General features: G+C 34.0%; 1 protein-coding gene across 6 annotated transcripts in view; it reads left to right on the forward strand.

The window, feature by feature from the left end:
- Window positions 1-21,489, forward strand: part of ATP8A1 (ATPase phospholipid transporting 8A1) — a 95,828-nt gene that overhangs the window by 56,518 nt on the left and 17,821 nt on the right. For all 6 annotated transcript variants that reach the window (XM_030239043.2, XM_030239045.2, XM_050973638.1 and 3 more), the window contains 8 exons: window positions 1,265-1,448; window positions 1,564-1,674; window positions 8,131-8,205; window positions 8,323-8,445; window positions 10,942-11,020; window positions 14,860-14,921; window positions 18,089-18,145; window positions 18,601-18,708. In XM_030239043.2, coding sequence (XP_030094903.1) covers window positions 1,265-1,448; window positions 1,564-1,674; window positions 8,131-8,205; window positions 8,323-8,445; window positions 10,942-11,020; window positions 14,860-14,921; window positions 18,089-18,145; window positions 18,601-18,708 — 799 coding nt within the window. The remainder of the gene's footprint in view (window positions 1-1,264; window positions 1,449-1,563; window positions 1,675-8,130; window positions 8,206-8,322; window positions 8,446-10,941; window positions 11,021-14,859; window positions 14,922-18,088; window positions 18,146-18,600; window positions 18,709-21,489) is intronic.

Consider the following 21,489-nt stretch of genomic DNA (forward strand, 5'->3'; position numbering starts at 1 on the left):
ATTCTGCCAAAATATTTGTTTCTGTGAAATGCTTTGTCTTCAGTACCAACTTCATTTCCTTGCATATGAACTTCAAAATAAAAAGTTGTAAATGGTAGTTTTTAATTAAGGTAAATCAGCTTAAAAAATTATTTAAATATATATAAAATCCAGACTTAACAAAAATGTAAGTTCTTTCTTCATCCATATAAAGGCAGTAAACATCTTTAATTCTCCTTCATTCTAAAATTACAAATTACACTACTTTCTTTTAAGTTTGCAGGCTGCATTGACTTGTGCAGAAGCATTTATTGCCAATGGATTCTTCCTAAGACTAGCTGTAGCACAGATGATGCTGAGAAATATTCAGTAGACATTTATCTTAAAAAAAAATCTGTGTATGTTATTAATTCCAAGCAGATGTTTGGCTTTAAGACTTTAGCTAACTGAATTCCAACTCTATATTGGTTTCAGAGTAATATATGCAAGAAGAATGTTAAATGGGTTATTCTGGAGTAAAAATGTACAGCTAAGAGTGAGTAAAATGAAGGAAAAATATTTTTTACTGGTTTCACCATGAACTTGAGGCAGTGATAGTGCCATCTTCCAGCTGCCCTTATAACATTGTCTAAAAAGGAAATAAGGCACTGCTCTTGAGAGGCTAAAGAGATGAAAAAGAAGTATTCAGGTCAGGAATCTTCTGTAGAAGCTGGCTGTAGCAAGTCTTGGTACAATTCTCAACAGCAGAGTTCAAATAAAACATGTACCAAAAGATCATAGAAAGATTTTTTTTCACATAGATGGACCATAGAATTTTTTGGAAGGGCTGTTGCCCAGAAACCTTCAACCCAGGGTTTTCCACAAGGCTGTGGACTCATCCCACAAAGCTTTTTTAGAAGTCCAATAGTTGTGCATGTTTTGGGCTGATCACTGAATAATGTGATTACATAGCCACCTACAATTTGAAGGCTGTATTATTTTTCTTTCCTTTATTTTTTAAAATACATTTTAAAACGGTTCTCTCTAACACACTTGGTAAGGTGACATCCTCAACATAGAATCCTCTTTCGGCTTTTAAGTAGTCCAAAGTTCAGTAATGTTGTTTCTTATGAATTTTTCTGTGAATGTGCTTTTAGCATATACCCTTGAAGGGCAATAACATCACCACATCACTCACCAGGATGTTAATTGGCCTGGGTTTATTAGCTTTTCACAGAATAAAGTATGTTTTAAAAGTTCATTTGATAGTCCTGTATTAAACCTGATTGGTTTTTTTATCCCTTAGGGTATCACCACTTCAAAAATCTGAAGTTGTAGAAATGGTTAAAAAACAAGTTAAGGTAGTAACTCTAGCAATTGGTGATGGAGCAAATGATGTTAGTATGATACAAACAGCACACGTTGGTGTTGGTATCAGTGGGAACGAAGGTCTACAGGCTGCTAATTCTTCAGACTACTCAATTGCTCAGGTAAGTCGTTACACTGCAAAATACTACAACAAAAAATTTAAAATATTGTTAATATTTGTGTATGTATGTTTTAATTGTATGTTTGTTCATTTTTCATTTTTCATGTTTTTTGCAGTTCAAGTATTTGAAGAACTTGCTCTTGGTTCATGGAGCCTGGAATTACAACAGAGTAGCTAAATGCATCTTATATTGTTTCTACAAGAATATAGTTCTTTATATTATTGAGGTAATTTTACAGCACATGATATGTTATTTCTTGAAAGTAAAACCTGAATTTTGAGCTTTTGGTTATGAGATATTATTTTTTTAAAGTATTTTAACTGTAATTAAATACCTACTAGTACTGAATCTTGACATTTTTAATAAACTGATTAATCTGATTTTTTTAATACTTTAAAAAACCACAGTTGTTTAAAAATGTAATGTAAATATTAGTACCAAATATGTTTCCAATATTGCTAGCTTATTGCAATGCTGTACATGTAACATCATTGCAGTAATGAAGGAACCCAGTTACAAGTTTGCCTTAAATTTACCCAGAGATGTGTGTGCCTCAGCTCTCTGCGCTGGTGTCAGGACTGTCGGGTTCGGAGCCTGAAACCCTTTCAAAGGTCTCTGTTGCACTGCAGGGCTGCTGCTGTTCAGAGCAGTGCCCAGGGCTTTTCCAGACAGGTTTAGTTCCACTCCTGGGCACCCTTCCCTTGCTGAATGGGGTGACCCTGCATCCTCAGGCTCCTGTTCAAGAACAGGGATACTTTCCTGAAAGTAGCTGACCTAGTTTTATCACCTGGGATTTTAAGGAGTGAAATCTTGCATAAAATACAGTGGTATGAGAGGATTGTGTTGTAATAAATGTACATTTATTGGTAGGTATGGTTAAAACAGAATGTATAATTGTAGTTTTCACTCCCTTCATGACCACACAGCAACCATAAAATTTTGAACATATTTTTAAATAATTTTTTTAAGTTCCTCTCTCCATTCCTTTTCTTTTCTTCCAACAGCTTCTGCATCTTTTATAATCAAATATATATATACATATATATATAGTAATTGCATTTATAATTGATTCCAACTTGATATTCACAGTGAAACTTTGGGTTTAAAATGTGAAAAAAATTATTGATAGTCTTACATATTTCTGTGTTAATGGGGTTAACAGATACTTTTTAAATTTACATAGTTTTTTAAAATATATTTTCAATTTAGTATCTTAAACTTGCAAAGTATTCAGTTTTACTGGAAGAAAATGCATTGTGTCTGTTAAACCTGATGTAAACATTAGATTCATATTTCCAATTTTGGTACTTATTTATGTGACCTTACTCATAATATTTGAAAATACTTTATTCATTTTTTATGCACAAAAGTTGTAGCCAAAGGAGTGCATTTTTCTTACCATATTTTTTACATTTTCTAAATTTCCTCTTTTTCTCTCCCTAGTGTGTTATTACTGCAAATCGATTTCTATCTAAGCAAGTTTGTAGCCTGTTTAGAAAAATATAAAGTAGGAAGCTATAGAAAAAGCAAGTTCACTAAAGGTCCTTTATTGTGTAGAAGTGGCTAGATCCTGTATTTCAAAGGCTGTATATCTACTTACATGATCAGACTTCCCGAAGTACTGATTAGCAGTAGCTCTAGAAGAATTTGAAAAAAATAGTATTAATGTATACTTTGCTTATAGAAAGCATACAAAGGTTGGCTTTAGAACAAATCAACTTATTTTTCTTAAATTTCTGTCATTGTCACCTGCAAACATACTTTAAATTTTTAACAAATCTGGTATAAGTATCCCACTATTTATATTTTTTGAGAAAGAAAGTAAAATGCAGGGTACAGAGATCATAGACTGAAGATCAAAAGGCTTTGATTTTATGAACAGGTAGTCTCTTCCTGGTGAGCAGATTGAAGGGCAGAGAGATCATTTTGGTATTGGTTGTAATGACCCTTTATATATAATGCATGCAATCATTTTGCCATATACACCTTCTCTGGAAGACAAAATAAATTCTCCTTGAATTTCTGTATACCCCGTGTTTGTCAGCTCAGAAAACTTTTCAGAGATGTTAATAGCTCATGTCAATACTGTGAGTGAATGGGCAGAAATTCATCATTCAATGTCTCCAGAAAGGACAACTGCCAGTCTTGAGTCTCTCTTTTCAGTTTTTTTGTACAGATCAGGCGTGGGAGCAGGGAGCTCAATGAGTATTTGTAAGCTGCTGCTTAATATGCAGAAATGCTACATCAGGAAAACTTCTGTGAGGCTTTTGTGGCCACACCTCCTCTGTCTTGGAGTTTAGAAAATAGTACTGTGAAAGGCATGTCTGGAAGTTACTTGAAACAAGTTTCCTTTTATTCTGACAATAACCAAAAATACCTACCTTTACTTAATAATGTGTGTCCTTTTTTAAAATATCTGCTCAGTACTAATCAAGAAAATAATGGAAAACATTCCATTTAATCTAAAGTACAGCCTTAATCCTAGGTATTCATGAGCTTATATGAAATTGATGTCAATTGGTTTTTTAATTCAGAAAATGGTAAAGGTCTATAGTAATACTCAAGCCCAGTGATCAGTGCTTATTGACATTTAAACTCCTATTCATAAGAAACTACAAGTGGTCTGTAATAATGTTTTTCTACTCTGTGTCTTGATGCAATAGCTATTCAAATATGGGCTTCATCTTTTGTATAGGACTAGTCACAATGACTTGAGAGGTTGTATTCTGATGTATCAGTCTAAATTGCAAGTGAAAACTCTGAATCTCTAATAGGCCACTAATGTGCTTTATTAAGCCTGTACAGAGCATCACACTCACATAGGCAAAGTCTCATACTTATTTTGGAGGAGCTGTCATTATTTTATAAAGGTGGTTGAGATTGAGATTGTTCTCATGATTGAGAACTCCTTTGTGGCTTGGTTTTATTTTTGTAATTACCATTACTGTAAACACTCTGTCATTAAACTACTCATTTTCTGAAGGTATGAAAATCACCCTTTGACATCAGAGGAACAAAATTTTCCTATTCCTGTGTCTCGTTTTGCTGTCTAGTAATAACTAGCAAAATAACTGGTTCATATTAAGTAAAAAACTTTTACAGTTTTAAAAAATAAGATTTGATTTATACCCAACATGAAACATCAAATGAAAGAGTAAAAGACCAAGACAAGCAGAAAAAACAGATGAGTGGAGCTGAGATTTAAAGTTTGGTCACAGATGTTTAAAAATGGCTGTTTATAGCAATTTAGGTGATACTCTGAAAATAATTTATTAGGTAATTAAAGCTGTAATGACTTACTTTTATTCCATAAACTTTGGATGATGGGGAGGTTATTTTCCCTCTTCCCCCAAGCTGTGTATGTCCATAACTGGAGTTTACCATTGTGTTCCTATTTCCTTTGCCTGATATGCCAGATGAATACCCATGATCATGTAATGCATAACCCCCATAATGCATAACCCCAAACATGAGCAGGCTTCTGGGCATACTCACACTGGGTCTGAGCTGCACAGTTCAGCTGCTGTGGTTCACTGTGCCATACTAACATGAGGGGTGCAAAATGCACCAAGTTCAGTTTGAAACACACACAGCAGAAAGTGATTGTGCTCATGCCCACATTTTTGCATTACATGGTTGGAAAACTTAGAAATACAAGGATCTTTTTGAGGTCCATCTCATTTTAGACAGGCTGGGGACCTAAATCTTTCCTTTGCAATGGAAAATTTTGTAGGCATTGAACTACAGAATAGTTTAATTTTCACTGCCTGTTTACATATATATTCTAAGATACTTTTTAAGAGCACCAATCATCTTTCCTTCTGTAAAAGGGAACTAGATTAGTAATTTGAATTGTTTGATAAGACTTGTACCCTAGGAGAGGAATGTTTGAGTCTGCTCCTAAATCAGTGTTATGTCCAGCATCCTAAAAACCTGTTTTGCGGTTACAGCTGCTTTCATTGTCTGTCATAACTAGGACGGAACACTCTTGTCTCTGAATAAATTGCCCACTGCAGAGCAAGTGTTTCTTGTCACTATTAATAATGTAGTAAGCTCCATATTACTTTTTTCAGATAGGGTTAAGAGTGTAATTTTCTAGGGCCAAAGATTCAGAAGTTAAGGCAAATAGGTGGGTTATTTTCTTCTTCTCTTATAGTTTGAGGTGAGGGCTGTATTTGTTCTTTGTTTTTTCTTTTCCCACCTTTTAGATCTTTTAATTTTGAGCCATTATGGCATGAACCAGTTGTTCTTAACGTGAACATTCAAATACTATCTTGTAAATAATATAAAATTAATGTTTCTGCTTAGATACTAAAGATGTTTTATCTCTTGAAGTCAGATATGTGGTATTCCACTAAAAGTAGTGTTTCTACCAGAGACCACTGCTTTTAGCCACATTGAAAGGTTTCTTCTTCATAGACTTTTATTGATATATTCCATAAGAACTTAAGGACTTAGAGATGCTACCAGATTTCTCTTTAGTTTCCATCTAGGTCTCTGACCAAGATACATTCCAGTCCCTTATTACACTAAAATGAAATAAAATGCTTATAACTTGCATGCTTTCTTTAGAAAAAAGTAAATGCTAATATTTCAGGGAGTCGGTACTATGCCCTAAAGGATTTCTTTACAATTTTATACTAAAACCATTTTCAGTTTAAACACCTTGAAAATTCTGACTTAAATTCTGTACAAAATAAGCTGAAAGCAACATTCCATTGCAAAGTAAAATTTTATTCTAAATGCTTGCTTTGCTTTTTAAAAGTCACTCCAAAACATTTCCAACTGTTGCTTAACATCATTTACCTGTAAGAACAGTCAACATGTGGAATAGATTCAGTGTATGTATTTAGGCCTTTCATTTAAAATTAGTGGTTTATAACACTTTGCCTGCTAGTTAAATCACAGTTGAAAGTTAATGTCTTTTCCATACACTCCTTGGGTTATGAAGGGTCAAGTCTATGTATATTTGTGGTCTTCTATTTTCCTCCTAGAGAGTGATACTTTTCTTAACTCTATTTGCAATTCCCAGCAATGAGATGTACACATATTTACGACCAGCTACTGAGTCACGTATCTTCCACCACCCTAACCCTTTCAAATCAGTATTTCTGAAATTTACTCCAGTATTTGATACAAACAAGGGGAAAAAGCCTCAGTTTTACTGATGTTGAATGCATAATTAATTATTCTGTAATGTACAATTGATTATGTACTCATCTTGCACTGTTACAGTCAGCTACCTAGAAACTGCGGCCAATAAATTCATCACAATTAAATCATAATTCATCTTTTGAAATTCAAAAATCAAAATACAAAAGCTGCTAAAAATCTGATTTAGCTTAAATAAAGTAATTCCATTGTCTTTTCAGTGTGTAGTCTGAAAGGTTAGAAAATTGTGCTTGCTGCACTTTAATCTATCAAAGTAAACAAAATTAGAATTATTAGATTTGGAAAATTCAGGGTATTCTCTCTTTCTGTATTTCAGCCTTGAACAGTCATGATTTTGTATTCAATCTTGTTTTAATAAGTGGCAGCCAAAAAAAAAAAAAATTACTCTTATCTGTTGAACAAACAGCAATTTTGGCTGGATTTTATCTGCCAATTTTTGTGTTAATAGTTATCAAATTAGGATGTTTTCTATCTCAAAGTAGTCACAGACATGTTCAGACATTGCACCACATGACTTTTAAAAAAAATCTGACTTTGGTCATAGAATCCAGTCACCTGGAGGTCAGGCTGGGTACGTATTGATAAACTTACCTATTGATTGTAGTCATTCATGCTTCCTTAATGAAGTTCAATGAAATGTGAACTGTAAGAAAGCAGCATCTAAAAATTCACTTTAAAAACCTGAGTGTTAAATGGAGTAGAATGGTCAGATGATTTTGACTTGTCTTACCTGAGAGCTTACATTTTTTCCTAGACCATATAGGTTCAGTGTAACTTGGTAATAAAGGTTCATCAGATGTGCTGCTTCTCCACTTTGTCATTGAACTAATTCAGGGATGAGAATAATAGGAGAAAGTAGATATGCTGCATCCATTAAAAAATATGTTCTCACGTGTTTCAAATTAAATCTGCTTTCATTTAACCTTTTAGCAAAAAATTATAAAAATTATGCAGTTAAAGAGATGTCCACTTCCCTCTCTACAGTACCCTGTAGCTGAGTTAGTGTTTCTTAACTAAGTAGTTCTGCTTTAGTGCTCTGGTAAAACCTAATCCTTTCATGAGTAAGGATTATTGGTACTTTTAAGTTCCAAACAGCAGGTTAGTCTCTGAATTCTGTTAGTCAAATTTGCTAACAATGGGAAGACCATGACTACTCATCTGTAGGTTCCCCCTCCACCAGCCCATATTTTTCAGAATTTTTATTTCATTAAGAATTAAGTGAGCTTAAATCACTCTTAAAAGCTTAAAGAACCTGACAGTTCTTCTGAAAATAGTTACCTCCTTTGAATGTTTTCCTGTTTACACGGAATTGCTCACATTTCTGACTAGATTGCCCGCTGTCTGTTCTTGATTGAAAGTTGGGTTTAGAATTAATTTTTTCATATGGGTTTAAACCACAACATTTTCAACTGTGTTGTAGATGTGTATCCTTTTTTGAGAGGCTCAGGAAAAATCTGCTTATTGTAACTTGCAAGACATTTGAGTAATACACAGTTCTGATCTTTTGCAGGTCTGGTTTGCATTTGTCAATGGCTTTTCTGGACAAATTCTTTTTGAAAGATGGTGTATAGGTCTTTACAATGTGGTAAGAAATTTTGTGTGCCTTTAAGTACATTTAACCATTAATGTTTCTTGAGTAAGCAATCTTTAAGCAAATCCTCAACTCTAAAATTTAGCAATTTTTTCTTTTTAAACGACCTAGATGTTTACAGCAATGCCTCCTCTAACTCTTGGAATATTTGAGAGATCCTGCCGAAAAGAAAACATGCTGAAATACCCTGAGTTATACAAGACCTCCCAAAATGCACTGGACTTTAATACTAAGGTAGATATTTGTAAAAATTAAACATAAAGCAAAAATTCATAGGAATTCAGTATAGTTATCCTTTTTGTTCTATGCTGCTCATAATTAATAATTGAGGGAATTTTTATTGCTAGTGTTTCCAGGTATATACTTGTCAGCGAGTGGTACAAATCATACATATATATATATATATATATATATATATATATATATATATTCATTTTTACCAAGTATGGAAATGGACAACTAGATTTTCATTTTTTTAATCCTTTTTCCCTTTTTTTTTTTTTTTTTTTCCTGCTGGTAATAAAGCTGTCTTCTGTAGGCAGAAGTGATTAGACCTCACTGTTGCTGGGCTGTATGTATTTGTACTGTTATATGGAAATGGATTACTGAAGCCTGTGGAGAAGTGTTGCAGTGGACAATAAGAACTGTCACTAGATTTGTAGAGGGAGGGACATGGTACTGTTCTTCGTCAATTTGGAGTTTTGATTTTATGGTTTAATTTTGAGTTTTAGTAAAAAATACTTGGAGACAAAAATGTGGCAGTGTGGATCAAAAAGAATCTGAAGCTATGGGAAATGGGTGATGTTCATCTTAGAGATACTAGCATAAGTAGTAGTAAAAGAATGTACACATAAAATACAGAAGATTTCTACAGCATTGCGCTTAAAAAAACTTTTAAAAAAACTAACTTAAACTTTTGCCTGAATTTGTGATTTCATGAGTATTTGACTTTTGTAAATTATTCTTCTGATTTTTTTTTCATAAATATAATTGTGACATTTCAAGTAATGTCATTTTATGTTGAACTTGGAGACATTTTCAATATATCCTGGAATTAACAATGCTTACATGTCATGGTCTGTAGTAAATATGCAGAGCTGTTACAGCATACTTAACTCTTATATCTGCACTACTTGTGGTATATAATTGGAGTTACCCCAATATATACATAATTATTTGTCTAAACTATCTTTATTCACTGAAACATATGAGATTCTTCTCCTTCTTCCTCATTTCATCCCTTCACCTACAAAAGCCCAGCCTGAAAGTTGTAAGGATACTGTAACACTGTCACTTGTGTCCCTGTGAATGCTTTCCAAATATGAGGCTTTTCATGGTCTCATAAATACAGACACTTTTGTGTTGTGATAGCTTTAATAAACAGTGTAAGTATAATAGCTGCTTTTCTGTCCTAAAATAAGCTTTAATTTATTTTTATTTCATTTTATTGTTGACTTAATTGGAAATTCTGTGACTGTTCCCATACAACATTTTCTATGAGTAAATGTCTACAAACTCACCAGCTACAAAATTCCCACCTATATAAGTTGAATAGTTGGTGTTAAAGATTTGGAAACATTACTGCCTTGAATATTGATGCAGATATTTGTTATGGTAAAAGGGATCAAAGGTTATGAGGTCATGACAGAGGTTAAAGGATTAGCATGGGACAAAAAGAATTGGTCAGGAAAATGGAAAAGTAGAACTAATTTTTCTTGCACCCACCTGTGCTTTCTGTCAAATAAAAACTTCTGGTAATGACATAGCAAGAAGGAGAGACAAAGGTTAATGAGTAGCACAAGTTTAAATGTGCAAAGTATTAGAGTGTAAATTGGACCATGCAACCAAGTGTAGCTGAATAATCTAACAAAAGACATTGAGACTGTGGAAAATGCGAGACAGGCAACTTAATTTCAATTGTTCAAACACCTTACCACTCTAGATACACATCAGTCAGTCACCATAAAAGACATAACATTCAAAAGCATTGTTAGTGAAAAAAAACCAATGTTGCCATACTGAAGGAAATGGGCTATATATTTTTTATTGTCTTTTTATGTCATTATGCAGTATATTATGGAAAGCATTAATAGAGTGTTTTTTCTTAATACAATCCTTTGCAGAAGTCATCTTTTACAATAGAAAATAAGTTTGGAAGTAAAACTTCAATTGTTTAGCAAATACATTAAAGGAATTTTAATATGATCAAATTGTGCTCCTCAAGAGTGGAGTATGCAAGGAGAAATTTAAGGAATAAACTCATATTTGTCCTTTTTAAATTCCTTTGTGTGTAGGAATATATAGGTTAGGCATATGTGTAACTCAGGTTTTCATTCTTCTGCTATCTAAATTTATTCTTAGACTAAATGCAAATTGTAAAAGCTAGAGTCCTTTTTAATTCCCCACTTAGAATGTAGCAATTGTTCCAGCTGTCTAGTTTAGTCTTATTTTTCTGATTATATTCCTATATTTTTATATTTTAATTTCCCTTCTGAATTGAAATTAAAAGGAGGAGATAATACACACTTTTTTTTCAAAGCATAAAAATAAACAAATGACCCATAAAGAGCTAAGAGGCAGAAAGTGCCTGTCAGTTATATTACTTCACAGTGGTGGCCTAACAAAAACACATTTTGTGAATCTAACACACGGATAAAAAGAAAGGTCAGGGTTCACAGAGCTAGTTTATTGCAAATGGTTCTCATGGATTTTCTGTTTTCTCTTTCTTAGGTTTTCTGGGTTCATTGTTTAAATGGCCTCTTCCATTCATTCATTCTGTTTTGGTTTCCACTAAAAGCCCTCCAGCATGGTAAGTATTATGAAAAATAAAATATAAATGTTGAAAAGTAAAAAATTTCTAAATATTATCTTTTTTGTAAGGGAACCTTTATAAATAATAGCAGTTCAATGTGATTAAATTTCAATATACCATTTCTAGAACTAAACCCGATGCCATATACATAAAATGTTTTATTTAAGATCTGTGTAAAAGCAGGAATAATAATATGTACATATACATTTAATCATTTCAGTAGTGTTGATGTAAGCTGAAACAAGATGGAGAAAAAGAGATTGCTAATTAATTATGCTAATTTTTATGAAATACACTACCATGGTAAATACATACACAATCCTAAAACACTTTGATCTCTTGTATTGTCTCTTACATTTTGTCAGCATTTGGTTTAATGTGTATACATTCTGTCCTGTTAGTTCAAGGCCATAATCTGCTATTTTATATTTCTAAGAGTGGGACTGTGGCTGAGGAACAGGGGCATCTTGGACTGCTCAGTCCTGTCCATGTTTTAGTTCAACTGTTGTATATAGTTGAGCTGCAGAAGGAGATGGGGTGGTTGAGAGGAAAGTGGGGCTAATTAAAGGAAACTTGAAAGCACTGCTTCCATTTTGTGGGAATGTTTGGGGCGGGAAGAAGTCTCATAAAGGTGGGGTTTTGTTTTGTTTCCAGTTTGTGGGGAGAAAAAAAAGCAAGTGTGTACCTCGCAGCTTTTCTGAAAATTAATCTCTTTTCAGTTTTGTTGATGTAGCCAAGCAGTCTGCGCTGGCATAGGGGACAGAAATGTTCTCATGGACCTTTGAAAGTGCTGAGATGAGCAGCTCAGCTCAGCTGAGTAACAGCTGCTTTTACCTTAAAAGCTCAAGGAAAAAACACTCTGTGACTCCTAATGGGTAAAGGGAGGGATGTGGCAGCCTATTTTCTCTGAAGGCCCACTCACATCACACTGAATGTAAGTTCAGTGGCAACAGTTTGCATTGGAGAGGTTTAGATGGCCCAGGAGGAATGAGATTGCCAGAATGTCAGTGCATACTATAAAACCATCATCTCAAATTCAAACTGAAATCCCTATTCAAAGCTGTAGCCAATCCATGGGAGAGATTTATGCATTTCATAATGGATAAATGTTCAATGACTGTCTGTGGTGATGCAGGGTAGAGTTCATTTGTGAATGGCAGAGATACCTGTACAAGCACTTGTGAGAGCTCAGCCTCCTCAGCCCACAAACCCTGGGCTAGAACTGTCTTGCTGGCACGTGGCCTCTGTGAGTCTGAACAAATTGCCCACTGCCTTCCCCTTTCATTGCTGGAGAAAGGATGGGTAAGGGAGCAGAACTGGGATTTGGTGAAATTGTGTACATCATGAGGTGATATAATCAGTACCTAGGATGAGTCTAGCGGTGCTCAGAGTTTTACATGAAGGAGATCAAAGTGCAGAAAAAATGATATGCTATTAATTAAATCACCGGGTTCCGTATATATGAACAGGAAAGGGAAATAATGCTATGAGTTTCCTAAGGAGTACTAGAGACAGGAACTTCTGAGAACAAGTCCCTGCTTCCACCTTCTCTTAAGAAAGAAGAGGTGCAGGTACATCCTGAAATATGGAAGTTATAGCTTAGCTTTGTACATTAGAGTGCTGAGTCCCAGCACTCTGACTGGTGGAAATAGGCTTAGCTGCCTGCCTATTCCTCTGTATTATTCTCACTATGCTCTTTGCTGCTAGGTATATATTGTAAAGCAGTGCAGTGCTATATTAGGAGGTATTTATTAGAATGTTGAAAACCAAATCTTGAAGATGATTAAAATCTCCTGGCGCCCTTCTGTTGGTCAAATTCTCCTGTTTAGTCATAGTCTTGCTTGTCCACCTGTTTATTATCTGAAATAAAAGCAGAAAATTTCAAACTGCATAGTAGACTCCATGAAGAAATATGTGATCAGAGAATAAGTATGGATTTGTAAGAATTGTTTGTCAGAATTGGTTCCATGGGACCTTACCATTGTACAGTACACAAAATTTACATCCTGTGTAATGTCATGTGGATACAAAAAGTGACACATCAGTCTTCACAGAAGCTTCTACAGATGCAACTTTGTCAGCATAAATGGGAGAAGCCAAATTTGCATGTACTAATAAATTCACCAGGTGCTCTCTCTTTTGTATAATCTTTAAGCTATAGTCTCAGCTCTTTTTTTTCAGGCTTGAGCTCCTGTAGTCCTTCTTGGTGTGCTTGTCTGTCCAGGGAGAAAGTTAAATAGGGGAAGTGTCAGAAATGCAACCATTATCACTAGAGCTAAGGATGCAGCCATTGTGAGTTCCTCATCATGGAATGGGAGACAGCTAGGTTAAAGGAGGACTTCTATCCTACTATTTTTGTAAAGTTGTCCCCTGCTGTCTCTTCCAGCATATCAGGAAATGCATAATTTTTTTCTGTGTTAAACTGTCTTCACAAGTCTTGAAAAGCTTTTAGAGAGGAGCATTCTTCATCCACAACAAAAATGGATTTAATTTCAAGCATATATAAAGATGATATGAAGGCTAGAAAAACATTCAACACAAATATGAAAATGTACTTAATTGGCAGTGTTTAATATACCATATGCCAGCTGAGATAGTGGAAAATAAGTGTTTCCAACTGTTTTTATCAGAATTTATCACCATTTTTGTCACCTTCCTCTGTCCAGTTTAATCAGGAGTTATAAATCCATCCCTTAATTCACCCCAGAAAGAAATACCTTTATTCTTCTCTTTCCCCCAGTACAGCTTTTTAAAAATCCTTCTTTATTATTCTTTTCTTTTTCTTATTGTCTTTTACTTTCATCCTTACTTACTACATACACAACATTTAACACTCTTTAATGCAGTAAAAAGCAATATCCCAGTGGTTAGAACCTCTACAGCAAGAGTGTTATAATTTTGCTGATTTAGTTGCAGTATATGAACAGTCTTGAATGATAAAAGCATTTCAAAACTGAACATGGAAAAATGCAGCCACCTCAGGACTTTTAATTGTGAATGAGGAATTTCTTCATAATAATTCAGTGGTTGATTATCCCACATCTAAAAATAAATTTGACAGAACTGGGACCAGAAAAGCCTATGCTGTAAAAATAGTCATGAACTTCTGATAAATAATGGAAAATTCACTGCTTTAGAATCTTAAGCTTAGGAAACATGTGGTTTTTATGAAAATAAGATTTTTTATGAAAATGCATCTCTTGAGAGCTCTGCCTCTGCATAACTGATGTGTGTGTGTGTGTGTGTGTGTGTGTGTTTCCATTTGTGCCAAATGGATATGTACTTATATGAGTGCAAATATTTGGGTTGGATAAATTTTGAAAATTTTATGAATGACAAGCATCTCAAGAATTTAAACTGAGTATATTTTGTATTTTTACTGAAGTTGAATTCAGAAATATGGATAACAGCAAAGATAAGTTTCCATACCAAAAATAACAGAATTTATGAAAATCTGATTCTAAGTTTTCTGCTTACTTACATATTATAATCAATATATACCATAACCATTATATTTCAGATATTTCTGAAGATAAGATTTTATATCTCTGATATTAAAATAAACTCTAATTACACTCTACTGAATACAAAGTTGGTCTTACTGGTATATGGTGTCACAAGAAGTTCCTGTTTTCTGCATAATGCCTGAAGTCCCTGAAAGTTTTAGACCACTAAACATGATACAAGTCATAGTTCCCTAGTGTTCAGTGCAGTTCAAGAAATCTCTTAGTACCCTGTAGAAAGTGCTGCCATCTCTTTTGTATAAAAATTAAGATTATATAGTCCTGTTGTGGATGTTTAAATGTTTTTATTTTCATCGCTGCTTCCTTTTCCAGGTACTGTATTTGGCAATGGCAAAACTTCTGATTACCTGCTCCTGGGTAACACTGTATACACTGTAAGTCTACACTGGCTCTAACTATTGTAAAGATATGCTGCTACTATTACTATTAATCCTGTTCATAGATGACTTAATTCAGTGCAGTGCCTTACAAAGTGCCTTAAGAAATGGCTCTTGAATGACTCTTTGAGAAGCTTTGGAGTGCACTTTGTGTTCTAATTCCAGTTTTTTAAACAAAACAGTTTAATAAAGATGCAGAAGATACATTTGTTCTTTGCTGTTAACTGTCTGGTTTTTTAAATAATGGGAATTCTTTTAGTTTAAGCACTTGCATTGGAGAAATCTCAGGTTGTTGATTATAGAAGTGGTTTGTGGACTTCTGATGATACAATCCTGTTCTCTCTCTCTTAATTTATCATGAGGCCTTAAAAGAGGCATTGAGCCATATTGAATAAAGGTTGTGGAATGCCTTTTCAGAGGCAATCAGACCACCAGAAATACAACTGGTCCATACCTAATAGTAAACTTCTGTTGCTGTCATAGATAGTAGTCATAATTGTTTTTTTCCCTTTTAATCTTTTATCTCCTAGAATAAATTACTAAAGCTAAATATATGTTTTTCACTTACTAGATATGAATGTTACTCAACAGTGGGTCTTCCAAGATCTCTCTTAGAAGCAAAATTAGATTTATGCTTACTGTCCTCTGTTCTTCAATGTTAAAAGTATAATTAATTTTTCAAGATCTTCACTGTTGCCAGGTACAAAAAAGAAATGAATTCTTCCTTTAAAGTAAGAGGGCTGTAATATGAATTCACATCAAAATCACTTCTTTGGGGAATAAGGAAACACCATAACTGAAATAAAAGGAGAATATTCTAGAGGCATGCTAAAACAGAGGTCACAATGCTGCTCGTATGTCACGTTCTGCAACTGCTTCTCAACTAGGGGAGCTGAAACTTGACCATCTTGAGAGGTCAATTTCTTGCTACTAACCTGCAGAGTGGTCAAGAATATCCCAAAAAAACTATTTTCCTTCACTTCAGTTTAAAAGTCTGGAGAAATATAGAAGTTGCAATTGATGTTTTCCTGCTCTTGCACAGGAATGCAAGGAAATCTGAAACATACGTGGTTTTTGGAGAGATTTTCAAAATTAGGGTGAAGAGTTTTATTTTTCTTAAATCTGTTCATTTGAAGTATATGAGTAGTAACAGTTGTCAGTCATATCAAAATTCTGAGGCTAAGGTAATTCTCATTCCTCGTACTGTTTACAATGTGGTTTTCAGACGTCTGTAGTCATCAGTTCTGCAAAAGTCAATAAGAAAGGAATTCAGAAGTTGATATAGTTTAGTTTCTTTGGATCCACAAATAAAGTTCAGAAATATGCAATGATTCATAACATGTCCTGGAATTATTTCTTTAAACATAAATTCCAAATAGGAATGGAGTGCTGTGAAAATATCTGTATGACCATTTTAGAGAGTTTTTTTTTTTAAAGCTCAGTATTTATACAGAATACCAGTTTGAGTTCTTGCTTCCTGGGTAGGATTTGTTGTAAGTTTGGATGAAGCAGAGGAGGGAGCAATAAATCCCATATTCTTGAGGGAGTGGCTGTGCATAGTTGGTGACTTTATTAGGGGTATCAGTTCTGATCCCATCACGGTCAGTAAAGGCTCTATACTCACACTCTGTACCTCCTTTTATAGAGAAATGCAGTGTTTGTTTTGTGTATACATTTTGTCTATGCAGCAGCAACGTTTGATCTTATCCTGAAGGATGTTTACTTCTCTTATGACTGACCCAAGCAGCAAACAAGTGTACCAAAGGAGGTTGTTTGGGTTATTTTTCCATAACTTTTTCTCATGCATCCCCGTACAGAACCCAAACTGGATAGACAAAGCAAATTATAATACTCACAATCATCCTCAATTTTCTTCTAATTAGATTTCACATGTGTTTTAGATAATGAAATTGCGGTAGTGTGACTTTTTTTTTTTTTTTTTGGTCCTTAAAGCACAGTTGAAATAGGAGATTTCAGGATTTCAGACTTGAAAGTATACGCTTATAGGTGAAAGCTTTCTGGCAGTATTTCTATCTTTCTGTGCACCAGACAGAGTGAAAAATTTGTCATACATATTTAATTAGTTCAATCACAAGCTTCAGCTTCTGATTGAAGTACATTTCTTCTTCTGAATTTTTGAGGCTGCTTGAAGTTCAATACAAACAGACTCACTGACAACCAGTGCTGCCAAGTTGTCCAACAAGCTAGAATTTAAACTATAGCTGTTAGAGTTGGAGCTTGGTCTTTGTGACTCCCTTTATCAACCTAATATTCTTCAGATTACATGTAAAACAAAACTTGTGATACACGTTCATGAATGAGTTACAAAATGGCATAACTATTTCTGTGGTAAACAGAAAACTTGCTTGAGTGAATTTCAAAGAAAGGAGATAAACAATTTTCCTGGATCAGCGAGTCCTTGCTGTGGGATTATAAACTTTTCTCCTGCTGCTCATCTGTAAGCTAAAATGGAGCATGTCCTACAAACATGATGTTTTCAGAGACTATAAAAAGTACAAGGATAAGAAAAGGGAAAAGATCAGAGGGAATAATGAAAATGACATAACAGACTTACTCAACATGTTATTTATATGCAGAACATAAGTCTTATATTACCAACATTTAACTCCTGGGCTTTTCAGGGTTTGGTGCAGCTGATTTATTTACTAATGAAGTGAACAAAACTTTTGGTTGTTTTTTCAAGTTTAGATTAATGTAAACTTGAACAGTTCCAAGCTTTCTTCAGTCCAGCATCTGTGTCTTCTAAATCTATCTTGGTGTAGTCATCCTGTCTGTAGCTAAAGAGTCTTCAGTCTCTAGTGAAGAGGACTACTACACTTTTCACCAACCTTTCTGTGTAACCTAAATTCTGTCAATAAAGATGCTAACACCTTTGTAAGAGCCAGACTTAGAGAGTTCTAAGAAGCAAAGATAAGATTTCTAATGCAAAAGAAGAGTTTTCCAAATCAAGGGAGTGGCCATTATTAATGGAAGCTAGTAATTCTTAATGTTCTATTATTAGTTTATTACTGGGTTGTATCCTTAAGTCTTCTAGTAGCAATTTACTTTTTCTTGTCTTCTCCTGAAAGTTTAACCAAACTAGTAATTTCGGTCTGTTAAGATTCCCATAGTAAGAATCCTCTCTCTGTCTTTCTCTCCTGAAGTTTGTGGTTCTGACTGTGTGTTTGAAGGCTGGATTAGAGACCTCATATTGGACTTTGGTAAGCAAATGTCTGTACCATATTCTCAAATTTTCTGTGAAATATGATGGATGAATAATTGTATTGTTTTCTTCTTACTTGTTATATTGTACCCTTTAACAGTTTTTCAGTAGCAAACTGTGGTTACTGTGTGGCAGGACAGAATATCCACATACAAAAAATAGTGCTCAATATTGAAAATTACAACAAATGTAATACTTAAACTAGAAAAAATCAAATTGCTCTGGACTTACTGTAACTGAATTTAAATTGCCTTAAAATGCAGTAATATTGCTGCTGATAGTATAATTTTCCTTTAAGAAATAGCTAACTGAAGTAGTAGAGTGAAATTAATACAAGGCATGGAAGTTGAATCCAATATATCGAAAGAGATTTTTAAATACTAGGTGGCAAAGATCTTACTTTATGTTATATTGCATCTGTGGTAATTGTTCTTTTTTGGTTTGTTTTCACAGTTCAGCCATATAGCAATCTGGGGAAGCATTGCACTTTGGGTAGTGTTTTTTGGAATCTACTCTTCTTTGTGGCCAGTCATTCCTATGGCACCGGATATGTCAGGAGAGGTAAAAATATCTTTTAACTAACATCCAAATGTGTGAAAAAATATTGTTTCAGTCTGTAGTACAGACCTAATCTTTATTGGATCCTTCTGCTAACTAGAGGTACGTATGTCATCTGTCTTTTATACCTTCAATATGGCAGCCATGTTTATTTAAAATACAATGAATTTTTACTCTTGTGAAAATGGAGCTCAGCTAACAGGCTGTGAATATATGGTTTAATGAGAAAGAATGGACAGGTAAGCTGCTTTGCAGTTCTTAGGTGAGCTTTAATTTTCTGAAGAAAAGTCTTACCAACTGCAGTTCTTAGAATTACAGTGCTTATTTTTCTGGAGCATTTTTTTATCATGAAGTAACCAGTAGTAGCTGGTTAAGGCTGTTTTTAATCTTGAATTTTACAAATTTTCCAAGTACTTCCATAAAATGCCTCAAAAAAATTTGAGGCGCCATAACATTTCATGAACTGCTTGTCATGCACACTTCCTTTTTGATCAATGCACTGCTTGGAATGCATTATTGTAATGTATCTTGAACCTTTTGACAGTAATTAGTGGTTTCTCATTCATTTTTAATTGCATTTGTGTAAACCTGCTCTGAATATTCCAGATTGGATTGAATCTGTAAAAGATGCTTATTTGCTACCTTATCTGATTTAATTGGAACTGCAATCCCAAATTCTCAATACCATTCAGTTCCAGAAACATCTGAAGAATTAATTTCCCAGACACTAATGTCTGCTTCTGGGCATGACCAGTACCTCCCGAGCTGGGATGTTTCATGTGCATTCTCAGTGGGAATCAGAAACTGAGAATACCTGCTTGTGTCAGAAAGATATTCCTCTAATGGTTCTCAAAGCCTATCAACTAAATCAAGCCTTACACCAGTAAAAGAGTGAGTCCCTTTAACTCCACCACCACTGTGATATAATTCAGCAATTTAAAAATATATGTAGGATGTGGGAAATGTAGGTGCATATCTCTCCCTCTCTTGAAAGTAATTAAGTCCCATAAATCCAACCTCCTATTTAAACAGTTAGAGGAAAAAATAGTAAATAGGCATTTCTATAACTACTATATTTTAATGGAAAGCACAAGGTGTTACCTTAAATACTTGGACACCTAAGGAAAAGAATTTGAAATTACACAATTTCTAACTGGTTTTCCCCTGTATCACATCTTACCTATGTATGTATGTAGATCTTGTACATTACTACATTGCCTCCACTACTCAAAACTAATTCTGTATATTATTTTAAAGTAATCGAAACTATCATACTTCAGCATTTTTCTTCATATATACGGCATTTTATAGAAGAAAAAATGGTTTTGGAACTTGCTGGTTTTAGAGATTTTGTAAAAACTTTGTAGCTTTTAAGACAGCAGAACTTTAATGGTGATAACCACAGTGGAAATAAAATGGTGTGTTATACCCAGTATGACAAAAGGGTGGATTCTTCACTATTGAAATAACAATGCTTTAGATGGTAGCTTTTCAGACCCTGTAGTTACTGTGAAAACACCTTTTTTTGAGAGAGTGTAATTCCTGTGATCTTCTAGAAATGGTTCTTTATTAAAGAGATCTAGCTGTCAACAAAAATAATACTCTTAGACTTTGAATTCAACATTGTGCCAAAGTAGTCTGTAAGTAGTGATAACTTGTTGTCAAAGAGGTAGTGCACCAGAAGAGTTGCAATTTGACTTTTGACTCACATAAGTAAGGTATCCTGGCACAAGTGTTCTCCAGATATAAATAACTGTAGTCCTGTAGCTGATTATCTGCTGGAGATTGATAGTAGGTATCTGGGTTATAGTAGCTTTCCATATTAAAATTCTGAAACCAGTTACATCTTGGCAACCTTAAAACAGTTTCTTTCCAGTTGTGGGGTTTTTTCTTAAGGAAATAAAGTTCCAAGTGAAGAAAGTGTCTTTCATTTCCATTGATTGATGATGTTCAGATGAAAACTGTCAGTTCACCATTGTCTTTTGGCAGACAGAGGCTAGAAGGAAAAATGGATGAAAACTACAAGAGAAGCAATGGGCTTTATGAAGCTGAAGAAAATGGAAAAATAGGCCATAAAACTAAGGAAGGATATGTGATAAAAAGGGGTGAAAACCTAAGTAATTAATTATGTTGTATAGTATGTGTAGCTAGGTCAGGTAGTGTAGCAAATCAACTTCATAAGTCTTTTACTAGAAACAAGGCATAACTACTTTATCATTAATTAAGTGGAACTTACTGCTTACTTTCATATTATTTGGCTTGTACTTTAAAATCACTCATTTAAAAATTACTTTCCTTGAGTTTATTCTATGAATTAGGGACTATATTCTTCTAGTCTTAGACACAGATCCTAAAAAACTAGGAATTTAACTTCTATCTATGATGCACAGCTTATGAGAGAGAAATACTGAAAGCATTTCAAAAGCTTTCATTAATTTTATAACAACTTTGCATCTTCTGTAGCATAGTCTTTATTATATTAAAATTTGCATTACATCTGCAGGAATGTTTATTCATGCATTTGCTTTCTGTTGGTACTGTCTAGTATGGAAGCATATGAACAAGGAACTTTATGGGTTATTTTCTTAATATTTTACTAGTAAAGACTGTGCTTTTAAATATAGATGCACAGAAAAGAAACAGAAAAAAAAACAACATAGAATTCTTTGTAGGCATTTTTTGTTAGGTTTAACACCGTATGTTTTGACCCATTACAGTAAACAAGTTGCATTTAATTTCAGAAAAAGGTGTCACTACATAGAATAGAAGAAAAATTTTATTGTG

Source organism: Serinus canaria, chromosome 4, assembly GCF_022539315.1.
Source record: "Serinus canaria isolate serCan28SL12 chromosome 4, serCan2020, whole genome shotgun sequence".
NCBI classification, from domain to species: domain Eukaryota; kingdom Metazoa; phylum Chordata; class Aves; order Passeriformes; family Fringillidae; genus Serinus; species Serinus canaria.